This window comes from Elephas maximus, chromosome 4 (genome assembly GCF_024166365.1).
Source record: "Elephas maximus indicus isolate mEleMax1 chromosome 4, mEleMax1 primary haplotype, whole genome shotgun sequence".
NCBI classification, from domain to species: Eukaryota; Metazoa; Chordata; class Mammalia; order Proboscidea; family Elephantidae; genus Elephas; species Elephas maximus.
The window spans coordinates 166,466,558-166,492,198 of record NC_064822.1 but is presented as its reverse complement, the minus strand read 5'-3'; the positions used below and the strand labels follow the sequence as shown (position 1 = coordinate 166,492,198).

General features: G+C 40.7%; 1 protein-coding gene across 2 annotated transcripts in view; it reads right to left on the bottom strand.

The window, feature by feature from the left end:
• The window catches only part of SLC17A8 (solute carrier family 17 member 8), a 70,004-nt gene extending 55,461 nt beyond the window's left edge, over positions 1-14,543 (bottom strand). For both annotated transcript variants that reach the window (XM_049884149.1, XM_049884150.1), the window contains exon 1: positions 14,443-14,543. In XM_049884149.1, the coding sequence (XP_049740106.1) occupies positions 14,443-14,543 (101 nt within the window). The remainder of the gene's footprint in view (positions 1-14,442) is intronic.
• Positions 14,544-25,641: the final 11,098 nt, after the last annotated feature.

Sequence of the window (25,641 nt, the reverse complement as noted above, 5' to 3'; positions counted from 1 at the left end):
GGTATTTCAGAGCATAGAAAATGATGGAATACTCCCAAACTCATTCTATGAAGCCAGCGTAACCCTGATACCAAAACCAGGTAAAGACTCCACAAAAAAAGAAAATTACAGACCAATATCCCTCATGAACTTAGAAGCAAAAATCCTCAACAAAGTTCTAGCCAATACAATTCAACAACATATCAAAAAAAAATAATTCACCACAACCAAGTGGGATTCATACCAGTTATGCAGGGATGGTTCAACATTAGAAAAACAAACAATGTAATCCATCACATAAATAAAACAAAGGACAAGAACCACACGATCTTATCAATTGATGCAGAAAAGGCATTTGACAGAGTCCAACACCCATTCGTGATAAAAACTCTCAGGAAAGTAGGAATAGAAGGAAAACTCCTACACATTATAAAGGGTAATTATATAAAGCCAACAGCCAACATCATCCTAAATGGAGAGAGCCTGAAAGCAATCCCCTTGAAAACAGGAACCAGACAAGGATGCCCTTTATAACCACTCTCATTCAACATTGTGCAGGAGGTCCTAGCCAGAGCTATTAGGCTAGATAAAGAAATAAAGCACATCCAAACTGGCAAGAAAGAAGTAAAAGTATCTCTATTTGCAGATGACATAATCTTATGCACAGAAAAACCTAAAGAATCCTCAAGAAAATCACTGAAACTAATAAAAGAGTTTAGCAGAGTATCAGAATACAAGATAAACATACATAAATCAGTTGGATTCCTCTACACCAAGAAAGAGAACGTCAAAGAGGAAATCACCAAATCAACACCATTTACAATAGCCCCTAAGAACATAAAATACTTAAGAATAAATCTGACCAGAGACATAAAAGACCTATACAAAGAAAACTATAAGACACTACTGCAAGAAACCAAAAGAGATCTACATAAGGGGAAAAACATACCTTGCTCATGGATAGGAAGACTTAACATTGCAAAAATATCTATTCTGTCCAAAGCGATCTATAGATACCATGCAATCCCAATCCAAATAGCAGTGACATTTTTTAATGAAAGGCAGAAACAAATCACCAACTTCATATGGAAGGGAAAGAGGCCCTGGATAGGTAAACATTACTGAAAAAGAAGAACAAAGTGGGAGGCCTCACACTACCTGATTTTAGAACATATTATATGGCCACAGTAGTCAAAACAGCCTGGCACTGGTACAACAACAGATACATAGACCAATGGAACAGAACTGAGAATCCAGACATAAATCCACTCACATATGAGCAGCTGATATTTGACAAGGCCCAAATTCTCTTAAATGGGGAAAAGACAGTCTCTAACAAATGGTGCCAGCATAACTGGATATCCACCTGCAAAAAAATGAAACAAGACCCATACCCCACACCATGCACAAAAACAAACTCAAAATGGATCAAAGACCTAAACATAAAATCTACAACAATAAAGATCATGGAAGAAAAAATAGGGACAACACTAGGAGCCCTACTACATGGCATCAACTGTGTACAAAACATTACAAGAAATGTAGAAACACTAGAAGAGAAACTAGATAACTGGGAGCCCCTAAAATTCAAACACCTATGCTCATCCAAAGACTTCACCAAAAGAGTAAAAAGACTTCCTACAGATTGGGCAAAAGTTTTTAGCTAGGGCATTTCCAGTCGTAGGCTGATCTCTAAAATCTACATGTTACTGCAAAAACTCTACAAAAAAGACAAATAACCCAATTAAAAAATGGGCAAAGGATATGAACAGGCACTTCACTAAAGAAGAGATTCAGGTAACTAACAGATACATGAGGAAATGCTTATGATCATTAGCCATTAGAGAAATGCAAATCAAAACTACCATGAGATTCCATCTCACTCCAACAAGGTTGGCATTAATCAAAAAACACAAAATAATAAGTGTTGGAGAGGTTGTGGAGAGACTGGAACACTTATACACTGCTGGTGGGAATGTAAAATGGTACCACCACTTTGGAAATCAATTTGGTGCTTCCTTAAAAAGCTAAAAATAGAACTACCGTATGATCCAGCAATCCCACTCCTTGGAATATATCCTAGAGAAATAAGAGCCTTTACACGAACAGATACCTGCACACCCATGTTCATTGTAGCACTGTTTACAAGAGCAAAAAGATGGAAACAACCAAGGTGCTCATCAATGGATGAATGGATAAATAAATTATGGTATATTCACACAATGGAATACTACACATTGATAAAGAACAATGATGAATCCATGAAACATTTCATAACATGGAAGAATCTGGAAGGCATTATGCTGAAATTAGTTGCAAAAGGACAAATATTGTATGAGACAACTATTATAAGAACTCAAGAAGTAGTTTAAAAAGAGAAGAAAATATTCTTTGATGCTTATGAGAGCAGAGGGGGAGGGAGGGAGGGGGGATTCACTAATTAGATAGTAGACAAGAATTAATTTAGGTGAAGGGAAAGACAACACACAATACAGAAGAGGTCAGCACAAGTGGACCAAATCAAAAGCAAAGAAGTTTCTGAATAAATCAAACGCTTCAAAGGCCAGTGTACCAGAGGCGGCACTTTGGGGACCATGGTTTCAGAGGACATCTAGGTCAGTTGGCATAATAAAATCTACTAAGAAAACATTCTGCATCTCATTTTGGAGAGTAGCTAGCAAGCAGCCACCTAAGATGCATCAATTGGTCTCAACCCACATGGAGCAAAGTAGAATGAAGAACAGGAAAGACACAAGGTAATTATGAGCCCAAGAGACAGGAAGGGCCACAAAAATCAGAGACTACATCAGCCTGAGACCAGAAGAACTAGATGGTGCCTGGCTACAACCAATGACTGCCATGCCAGGGAATACAAGAGAGCATCCCCCTGAAGGAGCAGAAGAACAGTGGGATGCAGACCTCAAATTCTCTTAAAAAGACCAGACTTAATGGTCTGACTGAGACTAGAAGGACTCCAGAGGCCATGGTCCCCAGACCTTCTGTTAGCCCAAGACAGGAACCATTCCCAAAGCCAACTCTTCAGACAGGGCTTAGGCTGGACTATAAGATAGAAAATGATACTGGAGAGGAGTGAGGCTCTTGGATCAAATACACACATGAGCCTATGTGGGTAACTCCTGTCTGGAGGAGGGATGTGAAGGCTGAGGGGGATAGAAGCTGGCTGAATGGACATGGGGAATACAGAGTGGAGGGTAAGAGTGTGGTGTCTCATTAGGGGGAGAGGAACTAGGAGTATATAAAAAAAAAAAAAAAAAAATTTTTTTTTTTTTTTGCAAGGTATATATACGTTTTTGTATGGGAGACTGACTTGATTTGTAAACTTTCCCTTAAAGCAAAACAAAAATTAAAAAAAAAAAAAAAGAATTGCCAGCAGTCATCAGAAACCAGGAGAGAGGCCCACAGAAAGAATCAACATGGTCAAGATGATGATTTAGACTTTTAGACTCCAGAACTGTGAGAAAACAAATTTCTGTCTTCAAAGCTAGTGGTTAAAGCTGTTAACCAAAAGTTGGCAGTTCAAATCCACCAGGTGCCCCTTGGAAACCCTATGGGGCAGTTCTACTCTGTCCTATAAGGTTGCTATGAGTCGGAATCGACTCGTCGGCAATGGGTTTGGTTTGGGTTTTGCTTGTCGTGTTTCTGTTACAGCTGCACTAGGTAAATAAGACGGTAGGTATACTAATTTACCTCTTCAGAGTCACATTTACCTCACATTGTTTTTTGCACAATCATTGAGTTGCTTTCTATTGGACTAAGGAAGGAAATTGAAGTACATTGACTAACTCCTCCACTCCAGGTACACTGTGAGGCTTTTTATATTATGCTAAATTCTTTAATCCTCAAAATAGTCTTTAGAAGTAAGATTTATCCTCATTTTACAGCTCGAAAGACTGAGACTCATAGTAGTAAAGAGACTTGCCCACAGGTCACCCAGTTGCAGTGTGATGTCACAACCCAGATTTGATATCAAGCCTGCTCCTACCAGACATCTCTCCCGACTTGAAGCACTTAGAATTCTCCTACATCACGCGAATGAATCAAAAAGCATCTAGCAAATATCGAGAGCTTCACCTAAATCCACTTTTTAAAAAGGCTATAGAGAAGCAATGTTGAAAGGGGATTAAGAGAACATGCTCTGGAGTCAGACACTCCTGGGTTTGAATTCTGACTCTGGTACTTATTAGCTCTGTGACTTTGAGCTAGTTACTTACTCTTTCTGAGCCTTAGTTCTCTCACTTGAAAGAGGAATAGGACTACTGTGAGCATTAAATAAGATAAAGTTTATAAAGCCCTTAGCACAAGTTCTGGCCCTTGATAAAGACTCAGTAAATGTTAAATCTTAAAGAAATCCTTAAAATCATACCCCCGAAGCTAGCTCAGGGTTTGAGATAGGATCTTATCAATGCAACTTTCTGTGAATCACATTCAAAAGGACCTCAGTAAAATGTACCTGGTCAACTTCTGTCCAGTCAGTGCTCTCGTAACACCTAGATTTGTGTAATTTTTTCCATTAATATTTCTCTCCTCCAGTAGACTATAAACTCCATAAAGCTGGGAACCAAGTACGCCACCCAGCAGTTTCATAATTTTTGAGATGTTAACCTATGCCCGTTTGCTTTCTTCCTGGTACTTTTGCCGCTTCCCCTCCCTTCATCCAAGCTGACAGTCAGTGCCAGTTGCTTCAGGAGAGAATGACAAGAAGGAAAACAGGAGAGGAAAAGACTTAGTCTCTATGGCTTTTTTATTGCAAAAGCCTAAGCCAGAGATGACAAACTGATAGTCCAAAGGCCAAACCTGGACCATAGATAGGTTTTATTTGTATGGTCTGATGCATGTGTATGTTTTTGTATTTACATACATATGCACATATATATGGAAACCCTTGTGGTGTAGTTGGTTAACAGCTATAGCTGCTAACCAAAGGTCAGCAGTTCAAATCCACAAGGCGCTCCTTGGAAACCCTTATGGAGCAGCTCTACTAAGAGCCAGGATCTCTATGAGTCAGAATTGACTCGACAGCAATGGGTTTTTACATATATATAATTCAAATTCATTGCCAGAATTTAAAAATCAGAAGATTGCTCCAAAAAAAAAAAAAAAAAAAAACCTTTGAGTTTCTGGCTTATTTCGAAAAATCTGAAGATCTGGTATTATTGGGCCCACATTCTCACGTGGTTACAATTCCTCTCAAGTTTACTACAGTCCCCACCACTCCCTATTGTCTCCCCAACATTGAGATCAGTTGCCATTTAACACTACACTTGCACTTTTGTTTTTCTTATAATTAAGAGGAAAGGAAAATATGTTTTGTTCCCATGTCTCTATCAAAAGTAGAATAATTAAAATTAGATTAAGCACAGACACATGTAGTAGCATTTTTGGCTGGCCAGTATCTTAACCTTTCTTGATATTATGAGCACTGCCTTACCAAACCAGAGAAAACTACTTTTCCCAGGTTCTCTTCCAGCCATGATGCAGGCATGTGACAAAGAAGCACTTGCATGAGGTTTAGATACAGAAGGAAACAGTAAGAAGAGAATGCAGTATACAGGGGAATCGTTTTAGTAAATGCAACAGTGGAGGAAGCTGGTTCCTCTCCAGCTGCTGTGGCCAAATTTCTGGCATCAAGTCATAATCATAGTAAATACTTACAGGCAGGCAGTGGTGGTAAATGTGTTTTATCTAGAACAGCCTAGTGGTACGTCATAATGTTTTCTCTGATGCTTTTTTCCTGAGCATTCAGACCTGCTTCTCTGGTCTTCCCAGAGAGTCTGAGAGTTCCTAGCATGCTTTACTAAATCTCATTCTTCTTAAGCCAGCTGTAGTGGATTTTATTGATTGCACCTAAAAACTTTAAATGATATAGCATATTTATTTTCAGAAGTCAAAATTATTTCTGAGTGTTAACATGCAAAATGTCATACGTCAAAAAAAATATAATATGGTCTGCTTCACTCTGTAGGTATTAAGGCTATGGCCCTTGCACTAAGCTTTAAGAGGAATTTAGAGGGTTTACTTATTGTCAAAATATTTGGAAGAAGTTGGGGAAAGAGAGAAAATAAACCTTAGATGATAAAATATACTGCCAGGCTAGGTGAAGAGAGAATGAGAGATGGTTAGAACAGGGAGGGCAGAGGGTCTGAAGACTGAGGGGTTCTGCATCTCTCTTCTTGGGCAGAACCCCTGAGGAGGGGAGTCCTTAAGAGACAGTAGTCTTTCGAAGCAGACTCTAAGGATGAAAATCTGGAGTGTGCCCACTAGTGGCTGGCAATGGGGATCACATCACTGGTGGTAAATGAATAGTGGTAATTTCTGGCATGAGATATCAGCTCAGTTGCTAAGACTTCTACTCGTGGTGAACTGGAATGGGATATAGGTAGAAGGGGATGCACTGGCTCTCTGAGGTTTAGAAAGTACAAGAGAGACACTAATTTCTTTATGGAGTTATCTATTTTGAGTGCCATTGATACTTTGAAAAGAGAAAATGGCAGAATTCAGGCAATCAATCACCAATTTAAAGTAAATTGTGAGAGTCAGAAAGCTTCCTTGTCATCATTTAAAGAATCCTTCAGTTGGAGGGCAGATAGAACTGAAGATCAGGTGTAGAACTTAATTATAAAAAGGGCAGAACTCCCCCCTTGAGTGTGGGCTGGACTTAGTGACTTGCTTCCAAAGAATAGAGTATAGAAAGGGAGAAAAAAGTACAGTATATTGGAGAAACCGACGTTAATGCTACCAAACACTATTTAACCAAGCAATCAAGGTTAGCATCACTAGTAATAAGTCATGTTGCTAGCATGTATCCCTTTATATCATGTATTGAGAGAGACACTTTGCCACCTTAGTATTCTTCAAAAAAACTCATAACCAAATTGAGGAACATTCCACAAAACACCTGACCAGTATTCCTTAACACTGTCAAGGTCATGAAAAACAAGGAAAGACTGAGAAACTGCGACAGATCAGAGGAGACTAAGGGACATGACAACTAAATGTAATGTGAAATCCTGGATAGGATCCTGGTACAGAAAAAGAACATTAGTAGAAAAGCTAGTGAAATTGAATAAAGTATAGAGTTTAATTAACAGCAATGTACCCAAAAAAAAAAATTTTTTTTTTTTTTTTTACCAGTGTTGGAGCCTTAGTGTTGACAAACACACCACAGCAATATGCAATGTTAACGTTAGAAGAAACTGGGTAAGTAATATATAGGACATATCTTTGCAACTTTTCTGTAAATCTAAAATTATTCCAAAATTTAAAATATATATATTTTTACAAATAGCAGAACTCCAGAGAAAGTGGAATTCTAAGACTAGGTAGGTTTTGTACACCAAAGCAAGAGTCCCAATAGGAATGAAACTTGAAGAATTGGAACAGAAGGATACCTGAGACTTGAGGGTCAATAAAAAGGTCTCTCCTATCTTTTTTTATTTTTTAAGGAGAAATGTCAGAACTGTTATGGCAGATTGTAAAGATAGGGATCAAAAGGCTTAAAGAAGTAGACATACTAGAATGGATCTAGTACATGAGAAAGAACCTACAACTCCACACAAGGGAATACAGTAGTGATCCCCCCTCCCACCATCAGTCCTTCCCCAAAAGAACCTTTGGCTTTTATTTATATACCCAAAGACTGAATAAGGGTAATACCCCAATATTTTGAGGACTTTTAGATAAAGGGGCAAGTTGGTGCTGATATTCAGGGGCCTACAGCACCATCACAGCCCCTGTGTTAGAGGGAGACTGACAGGGGTCAGAGAATAAGTAGAGCCCTGGCCCAGGTCAATCTCATAGTGGGTCCACTGGGTCCATGGACCCACCCAGTAGTCATTCCCTTAGTTCCCACATGTATAATTGGAATGGTCATACCTAACATTTGGCAAAAGATTTACATTGTTTCCTTGACTTGTAGAATCAGAGCTGTTGTAGCATGAAAGGCCAAGTGGAAGTCTTTGAAATTGCCATCCTTGGCTATGATAGTAAATCAAAGATAGTATTATAACAGGAGGGAATGAGCAAGATAAGTTTCACCTTCAAAAACTTAAAGGATGCAAGGTTGGTACCCATTGCTATCAAGCCAATTTTGACTCATAGTGACCCTATGGGAAAGAATAGAACTGCCCCATATAGTTTCCAATGCTATAATCTTTACATAACCGAACTGCCACATCTTTCTCCCTTGGAGGGGCTAATGGATTCAACCACCAACCTTTCAGTTAGCAGCCAAGTGCTTAACCACTGTGCCACTAGGGCTAGTCCCCATTTTATCACCATTTAATTCACCAGTACAGTCCTCTACAAAAAAAATGAATGGATTATGGTGAATGACAGTGGACTAAGTCAAACTTAACTCAGGTATGTACTCTCCTGCTATTGATCTAGTGCATTCTTTTCATATCCATTAGAAAGGGGGATCAGAAGAAGTTTGCCTTCAAGTGAAATGAATGACAATATATATTCATGGTCTTGTTCCCTCTCATAATATAGTCTGATTTGCCAACATAAAAAAAAAAACCAAAAACCAAACCCGTTTCTGTCAAGTTGATTCCAACTCATAGCAATCCTATAGGACAGGGCAGTACTGCCCCATAGTGTTTCCAAGCAACAGCTGGTAGATTTGAACTTCTGACCTTTTGTTTAGCAGCCAAATGCTTAACTACTGTGCCAACATGGGATCCCACATAACATCGCCTCAGACCAAGCCACTCAATTTATGGCAAAGGAGGTACAGCAGTGAGCACGTGAACACGGGTTCCACTGGTTCTGCCACATACCTCACCACTCAAGGCTGACAAATTACCAGAACAGAGAAACCCTCTTAAAGATGCAGCTGAACTACCAGCTTGGAGATGAATCTCTGTGAGGATAGAATGTTATCCTTCAGGATGCAGTACATTCTATACTCTAACAACTATTACATGGTGCTATGTCTCCAATAGGTAGAATACATGCATCTGAGAAATGAGGAGTGGAAATAGGAGTGGCCCCACTTCTCATCATCCCCAGTGACCCACTTGGGGAATATCCCATCTCTTCAGCTTTAGGCCCTTTGGGTCTGGAAGCCCTAGTTACCAAAGAAGTTACCTAGTTACCACAATGGGAATCCCATTAAATATACGGCTATAACTGCTGTCCAGGCACTTTGGGCTCTGCATGCCAAGACCAAAAGAGATGACAAGGAGTCACTATCATGACAAGAGCAATGGATTCTGCTCTTCAGGAGGACTTAAGACTGCTCCTTCATAATGGAAGCAGGAAGAAACGTTTGGCACTCAGGTAATCCACTGGGGTATCTCCTAATACTGCCTTGCCCAGTTTTAACTGTAAATGGGCAAATTCAGCAACCGTGACCTGATAAGGGTATGGAAACCAGGGGCTCAGGACCCTCAGGAATGAAGATCTGGATCAACCCACCAGGCAGGTCAGCAGAAGTGCTAGCTGAAAGTGAGGGGGATCAAGAATGGGTGGGGCAATGGAAGTTGGAATCTGTCCTACCAACTCCTCTCTTGAAGGCTCCTCAGGAATTATGACCACAGAATCTTGGAGCAGCTGTACCTGTATGGAGTAAACTTATTGTGACAAGCACATAGATCTGAGTGGCGCAATGGGTGGGCTGTAGTAGGCACTGAGGTGCACCCGTAGACATATTTTATCAGGCCAGCACACTGCTAGAGCTGCTGCATGTGTTGGCTGCTAAAGGCCCACAGCTGCCCTCTCCTCAGGAAAGTAGCCTCTGTTAGTCATACATCCCCGTCCCCTACTGGGGTAGCCAACAGCCAATGCCTGGCTGAGGCAGAGATATAAAATGCTGCCCCCTTGTCTCAAATAGACAAATTAGTATTGTTGATGTCCCTGTGGATTTGGCACCTGTGGATTCCCTGAGATCACATCCTTGCTCGCCTCTTTCTCCTTCCCTATCCTGCTTTACTCTCTCACTCACAATTTTTCCAGGAAGAGCGCCCACTCAATACACCACATCCTGTTGTTGTTAGGTGCTTTCAACCCAGTTTCAACTCATAGCAACTCCCACCAAAAAAAAAAAAACAAAGCAGCCAACCATCCCGTACTGTTCAACTCATAGCAACCCTATAAGACAGAGTAAAGCTGCCCCACAGGGTTTCCAAGGAGTGGCTGGTGGATTTGAACTGCCAACCTTTTGCTTAGCAGCCTGAGCTCTTAACCACTGTGTCATCAGGGCTCCTAGCAACCCCTAGCTTAGCCAAATCCCTGTCTCAGACTCTGCTTCTTAAGGAGCCCTACCGAAGACAGAGATGGAGTAAAACATAGCCATGCAGTAAAATAAAGTAGTGAAGAAAGACGGGGAAGTAGAGTGGAGGAGGCAGAAGGGTGAGCTTCATCTTGAAATAGGATAATCAGGAAAGTCCTCCCTGGAAAGATGACCTTTGAGAAGAAAATTGAGAAAAGTGAGGGAATGAGCTATTGGGTTATTTGATAGAAAGGCATTCAGGAAAAAGGAACAGTTGGTACAAGACTAAGATAGGAATGGGTCTGACGCGTTACAATAACAGGGAGGAGGCCAGTGTGACCGGGGAGAGAGTGAGGCAGGAAGAGTGCCAGAGATGAAGTCAGAGAGACATGTCAAGTTTCCATAGATCATGGAGGCCCTTGAAGGCCATTGCAAAGACACTGGCTTCAACTGTGAGTGAGGTGGGGAAGTTCTGAGCAGGGAAGAGACGTGATCTGTTTTAATAGAATCGCTCTGGCTGCAAGAGCCAGAGCCAAGTTGCCAAGTTCACGCAGACAGGAAGTAAATAATGGCGCAGCAAGTGGAACCCAGGCTTGCCTGGTCTCAGAGCCCCGCTTTAATCTACCCGCCTTTGTGGGGGTAGCAGGAAGTGCCCATCTGGCACATGCATTCAGTACACAACTGCTGGATGCTGAAGACAAACACAATGCAGATGTCATCGCTTTAAGAGGAAGATATAAATACTTGTAAGGAGACCAGACTCACCCCTCAGCCTGCCTTGGAGAAGTCTTCAGTATAACTGATTAGGAGAAAGGCCCATAACTGCCATAAAGTTCAGAGGTTGCTGGCTACATTGCAGCCCAAGTAATGTTCTAAACCTAAACCGGTGGTTAAATTTCAAGAAAGCGAGTGGGAAGAAGAAAGACACTTGGTCAGCAAGGTAGCATAGTGTAATCGGTAAGTACGATGGACACAGAATGTCTGGTTTGAAATCCGGCTCTGCCACTTACAAGTGGTGTAACCTTGGGCAAGTTACTTAACCTCTCTGTGCCTCAATTCCCTCATCTGTAAAGTTGTGATTATAATAGTACCCACCTTTTAGGGTTGTTATGAGAATTAAAGGAGTTTACAGTGCCTGAAACATAATAAAGTATTATTGTTTTATTACAGGTAAGCAATAGAGGACACACATTGTCATTTAAATTGAACAAATCTGCATGTCAATTTCTGGAGAATTATTTCTAAATTTAATGCTTTCTATGCCATCTGCTCCACTGCTGGACTGTAAGTACATCATTTTTTTCCTAAACTTCTAAAATATGACTGTACCTTTACCTGATTAATTGTTCAGTTGCTTTTTATCAATGGCTGTTCTCCAAGAAGGCTAATGCCTGGCTCTAATCAGCCACATGTGCGAGTTCTCAGAAGCTTCCCTATCATTTGCCACTCCCCTGGCCAGGAAGAAAGAACACCCGATGATTAAAAAGCATCTGAAGAGTTCCATTTAGATGATGATCTCAGTCTCACGTTGTTAGACACCGGTGATTTACACTGCCTGCTAAGTGAGAAAGTAGCAGCCACTCTAACTTCTGTATGGCTCTTGTCTCTTACAAAACAGAAAACAGTTTTTTTTTTTTTTAACATTGGATTTTGTTAACCGCTTTTATGTGAAAATCAGCAAGATGAGGGAATGGCTTCAAAAAGACTTTTCTGGGCAAGGCACTTTATATGCAATGATCCTATTTAATCCTTGCCTGAGGAAATGGGTCATTGTCTCCATCACAGACTTGAGATTGATAATTCTCTTATTATTAACACCAACTGAGGGCAGCTGGAAGAGACCCAGTTCTGGAGTTCTGTTCAAAGATGACTAGAGATGAGAATCAACATGGGTGTCTGGTCAAGTCATGCCTTTTCTCCTCCCTCTGCCACTGATATCTGTCTAGCGTTTGTTTCTGTTGTGTGCTGTTCAATCTATTTTGACTTATAGTGACTCTAGGACAGAGTAGAACTGCCCCAAAGGATTTCCAAGACTAATCTTTATGGACGATGAATAAGGAAGACCAAAAAAGAACTGACACCTTTGTATTGTGGTGCTGGTGAAGAATATTGAACACACCACGGACTGCCAGAAGAACAACAAATCTGTCTTGGAGGAAACACAACCAGAATGCCCCTTAGAAGCAAGGATGGTGAGATTATGTCTCACATACTTTGGACATGTTATCAGAAGGGATCAGTCCCTGGAGAAGGACATGATGCTTGATAAAGTAAAGGGTCAGTGAAAAAGAGGAAGACCCTCAACGAGATGGATTGACACAGTGGCTGCAACAATGAGCTCAAGCAAAACAACAATTGTGAGGACACAGCAGGGCCAGGCAGTGTTTTGTTCCGTTGTACATAGGGTCATTATGAGTCAGAACCTACTTGATGGCACCTAACAACAACAATCTTTATGGGAGCAGATCACTTAGTCTTTTCTCCCACAGAGCCACTGGGTGGTTTCAAACAGCCAAACTTTTGGTTAGTAGCTGAGTTCTTAATCATTGCGCCACTAGGGCTCCTTAGCATTTATTTACTGCATTCTATATCTCATTGTGTTAGCCATTTCTCTATTGCTCAGTGATGCAATTCTGAGGAAACTGTTCAAAGGATCCAAGACACACAGGATCAGTTTTTAACTTGGAAATTACTAATTTTCTTATCTGCCAAAGCAAACCAATGTTCTGATAAATGAAAGGGTCTTCAAGCAGATCGTCCCTTCAAACGTAGCAAAATCAGCTTTTAGGATAAGCCTCCTATTGAAAAAAGCCGTTAAATCTAAAAAAAAAAAAAAAAAATTAAACTTAGGTTTTGAAAAGTCAGATAAGGCTGTGGTCCAAAGTCATGGTTTTTATCCCTGACTTTGTCAAATTTCTTTGCCATCACTTGAATAAACCAATTAAGTCATTGTGTTTTCTTTTTACATTTTTAATCAGATGATCACCATCACAATAAGACGTTACCTGGGGACTGCTCCACAGAAAGATGAATGTCTTGAAAAAAAAAAGTTACTGTAATCATCTCCTATGTTTGGCCGATTTAGTCTGCTACCACTGAGCTAGGTTTTAATCTATACACAATAATTCATTGTAGGTCTGATTGAAGCCTTTTTGTTTTTAATTACTAAATTAATAATGCATCCATCCCAATTCTTTTATTATGTGAAAGATCATCGAAAGTGATGCAACAGAAAATTTACCACTGACAGGAGCATGTGTGTAATAAACAAGAAGCAGAGTGGATCTCAATTTGCCTAGAGATAGTCCTTTAACTGCAAAAGTTTTTAAATTTAAGATATGACATAGAAGAAAAATCCAAGGAGATGCCAGGTGGCTTTTTCACTCACCAGGATTGAAAATAATCCTTTGAATGCATAAAAAGCTTAGCAAGTACATTTTTCACATTTATTCATATCAGAGATAGGGCATCATTTTACCTTGTACATAAAGACCACTTACTAATTCATTCATAAAACCTAGGAAGGCAATTACTATGTTTATAAAAATTCACAAATAAAATATCACATCAGTTCATTCATGTGGCAAATTCCTTCCCATAATCATATGTTTTACTTAAAAATATATATGTATATATTTTTGGTTTGGACATAAACCTCAGTCAATTCATTGATAATATTAACATTTTCCACTGTAACCAGGTGAGATTTTCTGCTTTAAAGAATACTAATTTTTTTAAGTTACCTTCTTCAAGCTATTTTGTAATTATCCTGCTCTTTGGAAATCACACAATTATACAATTAGAAGCCAGTTTATATAACAAGCTAAAAATTCTTGCAAATATTTAATTTTCATATAGAGTGAAAAACTCTTAAAATTATTTCAGTTGAAAGCCTGGCTATATGTGTTATTACTACAGAATTAACCTGAAAGATTACCTCCCTGAACGTGTGCTAATTCAGTGCTAAGCACAATATACGCAATAGTGCCATCACCACCAGCAAATGCTAACCCTGCTCTCTAAATGGAATATTTGTCTCTGTATCTTCCTAATTCAATGCTTTTGATGCATTTTCTTTTCCTCCAGGCATAGATTGTTGGAGCTGGAAGGGGCTTGACCCACCCCCTCCCCATTAAAATGTGGTTTTAAAAAAGCACAATACAAAAACCTCGCTAACATTGACAACGTAAAGCTACTCAGAAATTAACCTAAAGTTTGCATTCAAACTTTACCTTTGCAAAATCCCCAACGAATTTCCCATGGCTTTCTTCACTCCTTCCTTTCCAGGTTTCACAAATTTTTCTTTCAAGGCATCAAGAGCTTTAAAAGGCATTTTGAATCGGGGCACCTTGGAGCTGTTAAAAGTCAGTCTCAGAAACTGTCATCCTTTCTCGTTTCCAGCATGGGGACCTCTCTGTTTGCCTTGCTGAACACCTTGAAGTCAGTTCTCATGGAGGTAATGACTTAAAATCAAAAAGGAGATGAAATCCAGTCCAGATCTCTCAAGATGAGACCCTCCCCCACAAAAAAAAAAGCCAAGGTGTGTCCGGCTGGAAACTCAGCCCCTTGAACAAGCTGCAGGCTCAGCAGCAGCCTGTGGCCGCTGTCTCAGGCAGCCACTCTCAGACTGAGCACAGCCTCTCTCCCTCCCAGGGGCTGCAGCTGGAGAAGCTAAAGTGGGTTCCAGCCCACGAGGAGTCCCAAGACCAGCACCAGCATCTGTGGCCTGCCTCCAGCCCCTCCTGCACTCTGATCACAGTCCCCTCCTGCCCTACCGGAGCTCAGCTGGGCTCTCACTGAGTGAGATTTTCCAAGGTGATGCTATAGTAACAGGCACATTACCTGCCCCTTAGCCACTTGGGCTTATTAATGGGCTTTCGGCCAGAGCAGGCACCCAGAGTGAAGTTTATTAAACATTTACAAGTCCTCTGCTTTCCTGAGTGCTGGCCCTGCAGACAGGCTCTCAGCCATCGCTTTATGTCTTTCGTGCCCTCCTGGGAGACATGAAACAGTTTTTCAACCAGACTGCTAGTGGGATGTGGTCCCAGGCAGAACACACTTGCACTCGAGTAGGCTAAATGCAAAATCCAGGCCACAAACATCTAAGAGGGCATTTATTTGCTCCTGATCAACACAGCAAGATCTCTCAAGGCATGGTGCGTAGGTGCCATTGGGACCAGAAGATAACCGACCCAGCCACGGAACCTGCTGACTTCTCTTCACTGACTCCTTGTTGTGCTCAGGATAATCGTAGTTCTTTACTGTGGCAAACATGGCCCTGTATACTGAAGAATTTAACCTTGTCCAAAACAAGGTCTGAGTTTTATCCTTAGTCTCTGGAAGATGGTCCTTCTGATAGGCATGTCTTTGCCTAGAGACCTTGGGTCACCAGAGAGTCTAACACTATGACCTTGGTGGGGGGGGGGGGGCAGAGCTGGCCACACTGGATGGTCTCAGGGTAGGGGCTTGCCACTCCAGAAAGACTAACAATGTGACTTAGGGTGGGGACTTTGGGCCACACAGTATCAGTCAACTTTCAGAGGGTCTGGAGACTGAGATCAGCCATGTGGGCAATCAATCATGTCTACATGATGGAGATTCAATAAAAACTCTGGACACTGAAGCTTGGGTGAGCATCCCTGACTGGCAATACTCCACATGTGTTGTCACATGTTGATACCAGAAAAATAACACTGTCCATGACTCCATAGGGAGAGGAGAACAGAATTTTGTGCTTTAAACTTTTCCTGAACTTTGCCCAATGTGCTTTTTCCTTTGGCTGGTATTAAGCTACATCTTTTTTTCCTGGTAATAAACCATAACTGTGACTATGACAGCTTTCAGTGAGTTCTGCGAGTCCTTCCAGTGAATTCTCAAACGTGAGAGTGATTTTGGGAACCTCCCAAACTTGTAATTGGTGTAAGAAATGAGGGTGGTCGTGTGTGAACTGGCTCTTTTACCATATAGTTGTCTAAACAATCACAGTCCCCCTATCCAAACTTGTTCCTTGTCACTCTGCTTTCTATATCAGCAGTTCACTGCACTCAGCAAGCTCCCTATTGCCTCTGGGGCTTCACCCAACCTGTTCCTTCTGTCTGGGTAACTCTCTTTATCTGAGTAACTTCTAGGGACCCTGAAGGCCCACTAAGACACTACCTCCTCTAGAAATACTTATAGACATGGTTAGGAGTCCTTCCTCTGTACCTCCAAATAACCTGTTATTCTCCCCAGTAGGGCCTGGCATATAGTGGGTGTAACCTAACTACTTGTTGGACTGGGGTTGAAATATCACTCATTGTGCCCACATTTTATGAGTAGCAGGATGATGCCTCCATCAGTGATGCTGCCATCAAGAAGCAGCCCTCATCCATGAGGCTCCTTTGCTCCAATTCACCAGTCTGCAGATGACTGACAAGCCATGTGCTTTAGGCTCTCAGATTTCCCAGAAGTCATTGCCACCGGGCCAGTCACTGGCAAGGAAAAGCCAGTAGGCAAATCCTTCTCCAATGTTTGAATTAAGTTAAACTAAATCAGAGCTGGAGCCTCAGGAGGTTAAATAACGCAGTCATCAAGTTGACTCTGACTCATAGTGACCCTACAAGACAGAGTAGAACTGCCCCATAGAGTTTTCAAGTTTGTAATCTTTAGGGAAGCAGACTGCCACACCTTCCTCCCACCAAGCAGCTGATGGGTTCAAACCACCAACTGCTGACCTTTCAGTTAGTGGCCAAATGCTTAACCACTGCAATACCAGGGTTAAATACTACTACCAATAATAGCTATTATTATTATTGTTATTGTTGCTAAGATTAACTGAGCTGTTCTATGCTTCAAACTCTATACTAAGCAGTCTTTATGTATTATCACAATCTTCTTAACACTTTCGTTAGGATAAACTAAAAACTAGTTGCCATTGAGTCATTTCCCACTCAGGGCAACCCCACGTGCGTCAGGGTAGAACTGTGCTCCACAGGATTTTCAACTGCAGATTTTTTTTGGTGCTGGATTGTCAGGACTTTCTTCTGAGGTTATTCTGGGTGAACTCAAACCTCGAAATTTTTGGCTAACAGCTGAGAACATTAACTGTTTGCACCACCCAGGGGCTCCTCTCTTAGGAGAGTAACATTATTTTCCCCAATTTTATTGACAGGAAACTGAGAAAAAGAGAGGTTAGGTTTGCCTGAGATGACACAGCTAGTTAGCAGAGCCCAGGTTTCAGATCTGAACAGCCTGGATCCAGCCCTGTTCTCAATCTCTCTCCCTCTCCTACTTTATTAAGGCATATTTTGTATACCATTTCAAGTGTACAATTCAATAGTTGATTTTTAGTAATTTTACCAAGTTGTGCAACCAGCAACATAAAGCCACTCTAGAACATTTCTATCTCTCCAACACAATGCCCCATATTTATTGTTAGTCAATCTTCTCCCACCCAACACCAGCATCAGGCAACCACTAATCTACTTTCTGCCTCTATATATTTGATTTTTCTGCACATTTCATATAAATCAAATCTCTTGTGTCTGGCTTCTTTCACTTAGTATAAGGATTTTAAATGTTTTTTCACATTATAGCATATATCAGTAACATTTTCCCTTTTTTTGCTGAATAATATTTCATTGTATTAACATACCATATTTTGTCTATCCATTGTCCTGTTAAGGAATATTTAGCTTTTTTCCAATTTCTGGCTATTGTGAATAAAGTTGTTAGAACATGTGTGTCTTTGTGTGGACATATGTTTCAGTCCTCTTGGGTATACACCAAGGACTGGAATTGTTGAATCACATGTTTGTATTAAATGTTGGATTGTATCATACTCTATGTTTAACTTTTTAAGAAACTGCCAAATTAGTTTCTTAAATGTCTGTATCATTTTAGATTCTCACCAGCCATGTATGAGGGTTCCCATTTCTCCACATCCTTGCCAACATTTGTTATTCTCTCTTTTTTAATTATAACCACTCCACGTATCTGTCAGTTTGTCATACAGGGATGACTTGCATGTTGCTATGATACTGGAAGCTTTGCCACTGGTTTCACAAATACTTGCAGAGGCACCGTTGGATGACAGGTTTCAGTGGAGCTTCCAGACTAAGACAAACTAGGAAGAAGGACCTGGCAGTCTACTTTTGAAAAAAACTGGCCCGTGAAAACCTTATGAATAGCAGCAGAACATTGTCTTATATATTGCCAGAAGATGAGCCCCTCATGTTGGAAAAAAAAAAAAGAAGGCACTCAAAATATAACTGAGGAAGAGTTGCCTTCTCCAAGTAGAGTTGACCTTAATGGCATGGATGGAATCAAGCTTTCAGGATCTTAATTTGCTGATGTGGCATGACTCAAAATGAGAAGAAACATCTGCAAATATCCATTAATAATCAGAACGTGGAATGTACGAAGTATGAATCTAGGAAAGTTGGAAGTCATCAGAAATGAAATGGAATGCATAAACATGGCCATTTTGAATCAAACAATCATATGGTCTAGTATGATGGGAAGGACAAATTGAAGAGGCATGGTGTTGCATTCATCAACAAAAAGAACATTTCAAGATCTATCCTGAAGTACAATGATGTCAGTGATAGGATAATATCCATATGCCTACAAAGAAGACCAGTTAATCTGACTATTATTCAAATTTATGCACCAACCACCAATTTCAAAGATGAAGAAATTGAAGATTTTTACTAACTTCTGCAGTCCAAAATTGATCAAACATGCAATCAAGATGTATTGATAAATTACTGGTGATTGAAATTTGAAAGTTGGAAACAGAAAAGAAGGATTGGTAGTTGGAAAATCTGGCCTTTGTGATAGAGATGATGCTGGAGATCGCATGACAGAATTTTGCAAGACCAATGACTTCTTCACGGCAAATACTTTTTTGCACCAATATAAATGGTGACTATACACATGGACCTCATCAGATGAAATACACAGGAATCAAATGGACTACATCTGTGGAAAAAGATGATGGAGAAGCTCAATGTTGTCAGCCAGGGGCCGACTATGGAACAGGCTATCAATTGCTCATATGCAACTTCAAGTTAAAGCTGAAGAAAATTAGAAGTCCACGAGAACCAAAGTACAACCTTCACTATATCCCACCTGAATTTAGAGACCATCTCAAGAACAGACCTGACGCATTGAACGCTAATGACCGAAGACCAGAGAAGTTCTGGAAAGACATCAAGGACATCATAGACAAGGAAAGCAAAAGGTGGTTAAAAAGACAAAAAAGAAAAAAAAGAAAAAAAAAGAGCAAACTGGATGTCAGAAGAGACTCTGAAATTTGCTCTTGAATGTAGAGTAACTTCCTGCAGCAAATGGAAGACATGATGAAGTCAAAGAGCTGAACAGAAGATTTCAAAGTGAGACTCAAGAAGACAAAGTAGTGTATTATAATGAAATGTGCAAAGACCTGGAGTTTGAAAATGAAAAGGGATGAACAAGCTCAGCATTTTTCAAACTGAAAGAACTGAAGAAAAAATTCAAGCCTTGCATTGCAATATTAAAGGATTCTATGGGAAAAATGGAAACCCTGGTGGGGTAGTGGTTAAGCACTGTGGCTGCTAAACAAAAGGTCAGCAGTTAGAATCCACCGGGCACTCCTTGGAAAGACTATGGGGCAGTTCTACTCTGTCCTATAGGGTCGCTATAAGTTGGAATCAACTCGAAGGAAATGTTTTTTTTTTTTTTTTTTTTAACGGGCAAAATATTGAACAACACAGGAAGCATCAAAAGAAGATGGAAGGAATACACAGTCACTGTACCAAAAAGAATTTGTCGACTTTCAACCATTTCAGGAGGTAGCATATGATCAAGACCCAGTGGTACTAAAGGAAGAGGGCCAGGCTGCACTGAAGGCTTTGGCAAAAAACAAGGCTCCAGGAATTGACGGAACACCAATTGAGATGTTTCAACAAACAGATGCAGCGCTGGAAGTGCCCACTCATCTAGGCCAAGAAATTTGGAAGACACCTACCTGGCCAACTGACTGAAAGAGATCCATATTTATGCCTATTCCAAAGAAACATAAGCCAACAGAATGTGGAAATTATCGATCAATATCACTACTGATGATCATTTAAAAGCAGTTGCAGAAGTACATCAACAGGAAACTGCCAGAAATTCAAAGTGGATTCAGAAGAGGACATGGAATGAGGGTCATCGTTGCTGATGTCAAATGGATCGTGGCTGAAACCAGAGAATACCAGAAAGATGTTTGCCTGTGTTTTATTTAGTATGCAAAAGCATTCGACTGTGTGGATCATAACAAATTATGCATAATATTGTGAAGAATGGGAATTTCAGAACACTTAATTGTGCTCATGAGGAACCTATACATAGACCAAGAAGCAGTCATGCAAGCAGAATAAAGGAGTACCGGGTGGCTTAAAATCAAGAAAGGTGTGGGTCAGGGTTGTATCCTTTCACCATACTTATTTGATCTGTATGCTGAGCAAATTCAAGAAACTGAACTATATGAAGAAGAATGCATCATCAGGATGGGAGGAAGACTCATTAACGGCCTTCAATATACAGATGATACAACCTCAATTGCTGAAAATGAAGAGGACTTGAAGCACTTCCTGATGAAGATCAAAGATCACAGCTTTCAGTATAAATTACACTTCAACGAAAAGAAAAAAAAATCCTCACTATTGGACCAATAAGCAACAACACGATAAACAGAGAAAAGACTGAAGTTGTCAAGGATTTCATTTTACTTGGATCCACAATCAACACCCATGGAAGCAGCAGTTAAGATGTCAAATGATACATTGCATTGGGCAACTCTGCTGCAAAAGGCCTCTTTAAAGTGTTAAAAAGCAAAGATGTCATTTTAAGGACTAAGGTGTGCCTGACCCAAGCCGTGGTGTTTTCAGTCACCACATACGCCTGTGAAAGCTGGACAATGAATAAAGAAGACTGAAGAAGAGTCAATGCCTTTGAATTATGATGTTGGTGAAGAATATTGACTATACCATGGACTGCCAGAAGAAAGAACAAATCTATCTTGGAAGAAGTGCAGCCAGAATGCTCATTGCAAGCATACTTTGGACAGGTTATCAGGAAGGACCAGTCCCTGTAGAGGGACATCATGCATGGTAAAGTAGAGGGTCGGTGAAAAAGAGGAATACCCTCAATGAGATGGATTGACACAGTGGCTGCAACAATGGCCTCAAGCATAATAATGATTGGGAGGATGGTTCAGGACTCGGCAGTGTTTCGTACTGTTGTTTATAGGGTCGCTATGAGTCGGAATGGGCTCAACAGCACCTAACAACAACTAGGCAAAAACCACATGAAACTCTTTTAAAGGTCAATGACTGCTGAGAACACTAACCATTTTTATTGCTTGAATGGCGTTCCCTCAAAATATGTGTTTCGAATCCTAACCTCTACGCTTGTGGTTATAATCCCATTTGGGGATTGGTGGTCTTTGTTATGTTAATGGGGCAGAATTAGTGTAGGGTGTATCTTGAGTCAATCTCTTTTGAGATATTAAAGAGATTAAACAGGTGAGAGATGCCAAGCCACATGAAGTTCAAAAGAGGGCAGAGTTACAGAGAGAGGAAGCTTTCTCCTAGAGCCAGCACCCTGAATTTGGACTGCTAATCTCCTAAACTGTGAGAAAACAAATTTCTGTTTGTTAAAGCCACTCATTTGTGGTATTTCTGTTATAGCAGCACTAGAAAACTAAGAAACCATTCTTGTAGAACATATTGCTAATGAAACACACCTGAACTTATAAAAGTTTCATGGGGGTGATTTATTTATTTTATGCTTACCTTTTTCTTTTTTTTAATTGTACCTTAAATGAAGGTTTACAGAAAAAAAAAACTAGCTTCTCATTAAACAATTAGTACACATATTGTTTTGTGACATCGGTTAACAACCCCCCAACATGTTAACATTCCGCCTCTGCAACTTTGGGTTCCCTATTGCCAGCTTTCCTGTCATCTCCTGCCTTCTAGTCCTTGCCCCGGGACTGGTGTGCCCCTTTAGTCTTGTTTTGTTTTATGGGCCTGTTTAATCTTTGGCTGAAGGGTGAACCTCAGGAGTGACTTTAGTACTGAGCTAAAATGGTGTCTGGGGGCAGTACTCTCGGGGCTTCTCCAGTCTTTGTCAGGCCAATAAGTCTGGTCTTTTTTGTGTGTGTGTGTGTGAGTTAGGATTTTGTTCTACATTTTTCTCCAGCTCTGTCCAGAACCCTCTATTGTGATCCCTTTCAGAGCAGTCAGTGGTGGTAGCCAGGCACCATCTACCTGTACTGGACTCAATCTGGTGGAGGCCATGGCAGTTGTGGTCCGTTAATCCTTTGGACTAATCTTTCCCTTGTGCCTTTGGTTTTCTTCTTTCTCCCTTGCTCCAGATGGGGTGAGACCAGTGGAATATTTTAGATGGCCAATCACAAGCTTTTAAGAGCCCAGACATTACTCACCAAAGTAGAATGTAGAACATTTCCTTTATAAACTGTGTTATGCCGATTGAGCTAGATGTTCCCCGAGACCATGATCTTCATGGGTGTGATTTAGATGGCTGATAATTACTAGCATTTATCGAGCATTTGTTAGGTGCTAGGCTTTAAATATTCAACATATATTAACTCATTTAATCCCACAACTACTTTGACGTAGGCACCATCATAATACCACCTATAGCTGAGGGAACTAAGCACACAGAGGTTAATTTTCCAAGCTCACATAGCTAGGAAACTGAGCAGAGATGGGATATGAACCCAGAAATCTAGTGGTGCTATAACAGAAATATCACAAGTAGATGGCTTTAACAAAGAGAAATTTATTCCCTCACAGTCTAGTAGGCTACAAGTCCAAATTCAGGATGTCAGCTCCAGGGGAAGGCTTTCTCTCTTTGTCGGTTCTGGGGGAAGGTCCTTCTCATCAATCCTCCTCTGGTCGAGGAGCTTCTCAGTGCAGGGACCAGGGGTGCAAAGGACACGCTATTCTCCTGGCTCTTGTTTCTTGGCGGTGTGAGATCCCCAAGTCTCACTGCTCACTTCTTTTATACATCAAAAGAGATTGATTTAAGACACAGTCTAATCTGTAGATTGAGTCCTGCCTCATTAGCATAACTGCCAATAATCCCGCCTCATTAACATCATAGAGGTAGGATTTACAACGCAGAGGAAAATCACATTAGATGACAAAATGGTGGACAATCACACAATACTAGGAATCAAGACCTAGCCATACTGACATACATTTTTGGGGACACAATTCAATCCATGACAGAGCCTGTACTCTTAACTTCTACACTACAGCTGTTCAAAGTATGACAAGAAATTATAAAGCCAGACATTCCAGAGCTGAGGTTCATTTTATTCATTTGCCCCGTTTACTGAGCGCCTTCTATGTGGTAGGCCCTTTTGAGACACTGTTGATATAGGGTTGAACTGTAATATTCTCCTTGAAGAAACCAACAAACCAGAAAAAGAATGAGTCCATCACAGTGTAGTGGGTGCCATTAGAGGGTCGCCTATTATAGGAATCCTTGAGTAGTACAGTTAATATAGACTTGACCCCTAACCAGAGACACCTCAGAACAAAGGCTTGATGATCTACTTCCAAAAAATTAGCCACTGAAAACCCTATGGAGCAACAGTCCTATCCTGAAACACTTGGCGTCGCCTTGAGTTGGAGTGGACTTAATGGCAATTCTTGACAGGAGTACAGAGATGGACACCTAACATCCTGCTGATGGGAGTGGGGAGAAAGCTTTTTAGATGAGGAGGTGGAATGAGAGAGAAGGAGTCAGACACAATAAAAGAAATGTGGAGCAAATACATGCAAGACACCTGGAGAAATCTTGCATTGTTTCAGAGAGCCAGGTGTGCATGTGTGGTAGAATACAGGCTGGAGAGATGACCTCAAGCTTTACATAATTCAGTTGTTACAGAAGAGCCTTAAACACGTGCTCCCTACTTCAAAATGTGTCAAAGATAGGGGACACCGTGTGTAGTTCAGAACTCTCTGGCGGCCCTAAAACAAAAGTTTTGGTGCACGCCAGGGATATGCAGACTGTATACATATTAGAACAAATTTCAGCCACTGACATATATTTAAAGACTTCCGATCACTTTATACTGTGTCAGCCTCTTCCCTTAGAGAAAATAACATTAAGCAAGCCACCCTTAGGAGTACTTGCCCAGATTCTAACAATTCCCCATTCTCAAAGAACTTATAGTACCCTCTCCCCAGCCTTTTATAGTGATAAAAACCTGTTGCCATCAAGTCGATTCCAACTCATAGCGACCCTATAGGACAGAGGAGAACCGCCCCATAGGGTTTCCAAGGAGCGCCTGGTGGATTCGAACTGCCGACCTCTTGGTTAACAGTTATTGCACTTAACCATATTTATAGCAATAGGTCCTGAAAAGTCCTGTATACACTATAATATTACCCATGCCACTGGCCCTATTAAATGGACCAGGTATGGGCACCAGCACCAAAGTGAGCCAATCAGATGACAGATTTTCCTGGTAACTTAGCTTTGGAATTGAAAGACTGCTAGTTAATCTTACAGGACCCTGGAACTGTAACTGTGGGGTGGCTACATTCACTTCATGGACTGGAAAGCAGAGAACACATATCTGATAGAGTGAGAGGAATGAAACAGGAGAACAAAGAAAGGGTGTCTATGTTTCTAATGGCCTTCCAGTTCCTGTCTTAGACTCAGCTGCCCCTCTAGCCTTGGTTTCCATGAAATGCTCGCATTCTTAAATTGCCATCTTCTTTGTTTACTCTAACTAAGCTGGTTTCTACTGTTCTCAAATAAAGAAACTTGACTAAGGCAATTATTTAAAGCCCAAACTCTATAATGCCAAGACTCCTCTCCCTAACACCGTGTGAGCCAGCCAGACTGTGCAGTTCAACAATAGGTAGGACTCCAGCTTCCAACAGGGAAACAAGTGGAGCTCATGGGCTGGTCATGAGCCATGTTGTTCCAATCTGCTACCTAGACAAAAAATGCAAACAAACAAGTCCCAAACAAGCAACCCTAAGATAATATTTATTCAAGAAAATAGCTTTATCAAATCCAACCCAAAAATTAGGTGGAGAATTTGAACCAGGTGCAGAGGTAAGGACCAATTAGTCATCTGGGTAAGAGTCTTTGCAGGAAACAAAGGTAATGGAGAGAATAAATAATATTAGGGTTCCTTCTCTCTTGAATTCTGAGGCAGATCTTCCAACCAACCCTATTCCCTACCACAACCCCATATTCCTTCTACCCACCCTCCATAACATACTGAGACCAACAACAAAAAAGTTCTAATTTATTCAGGACTTCTCTCAATCCTTTAAAATTTGTATATTGTTAATAACTATGAGTAGTACTAATCAGAATACTTACAAAACTTGATTATTATTGTATTTCTCTTATATTTAATATTAACTTTTATT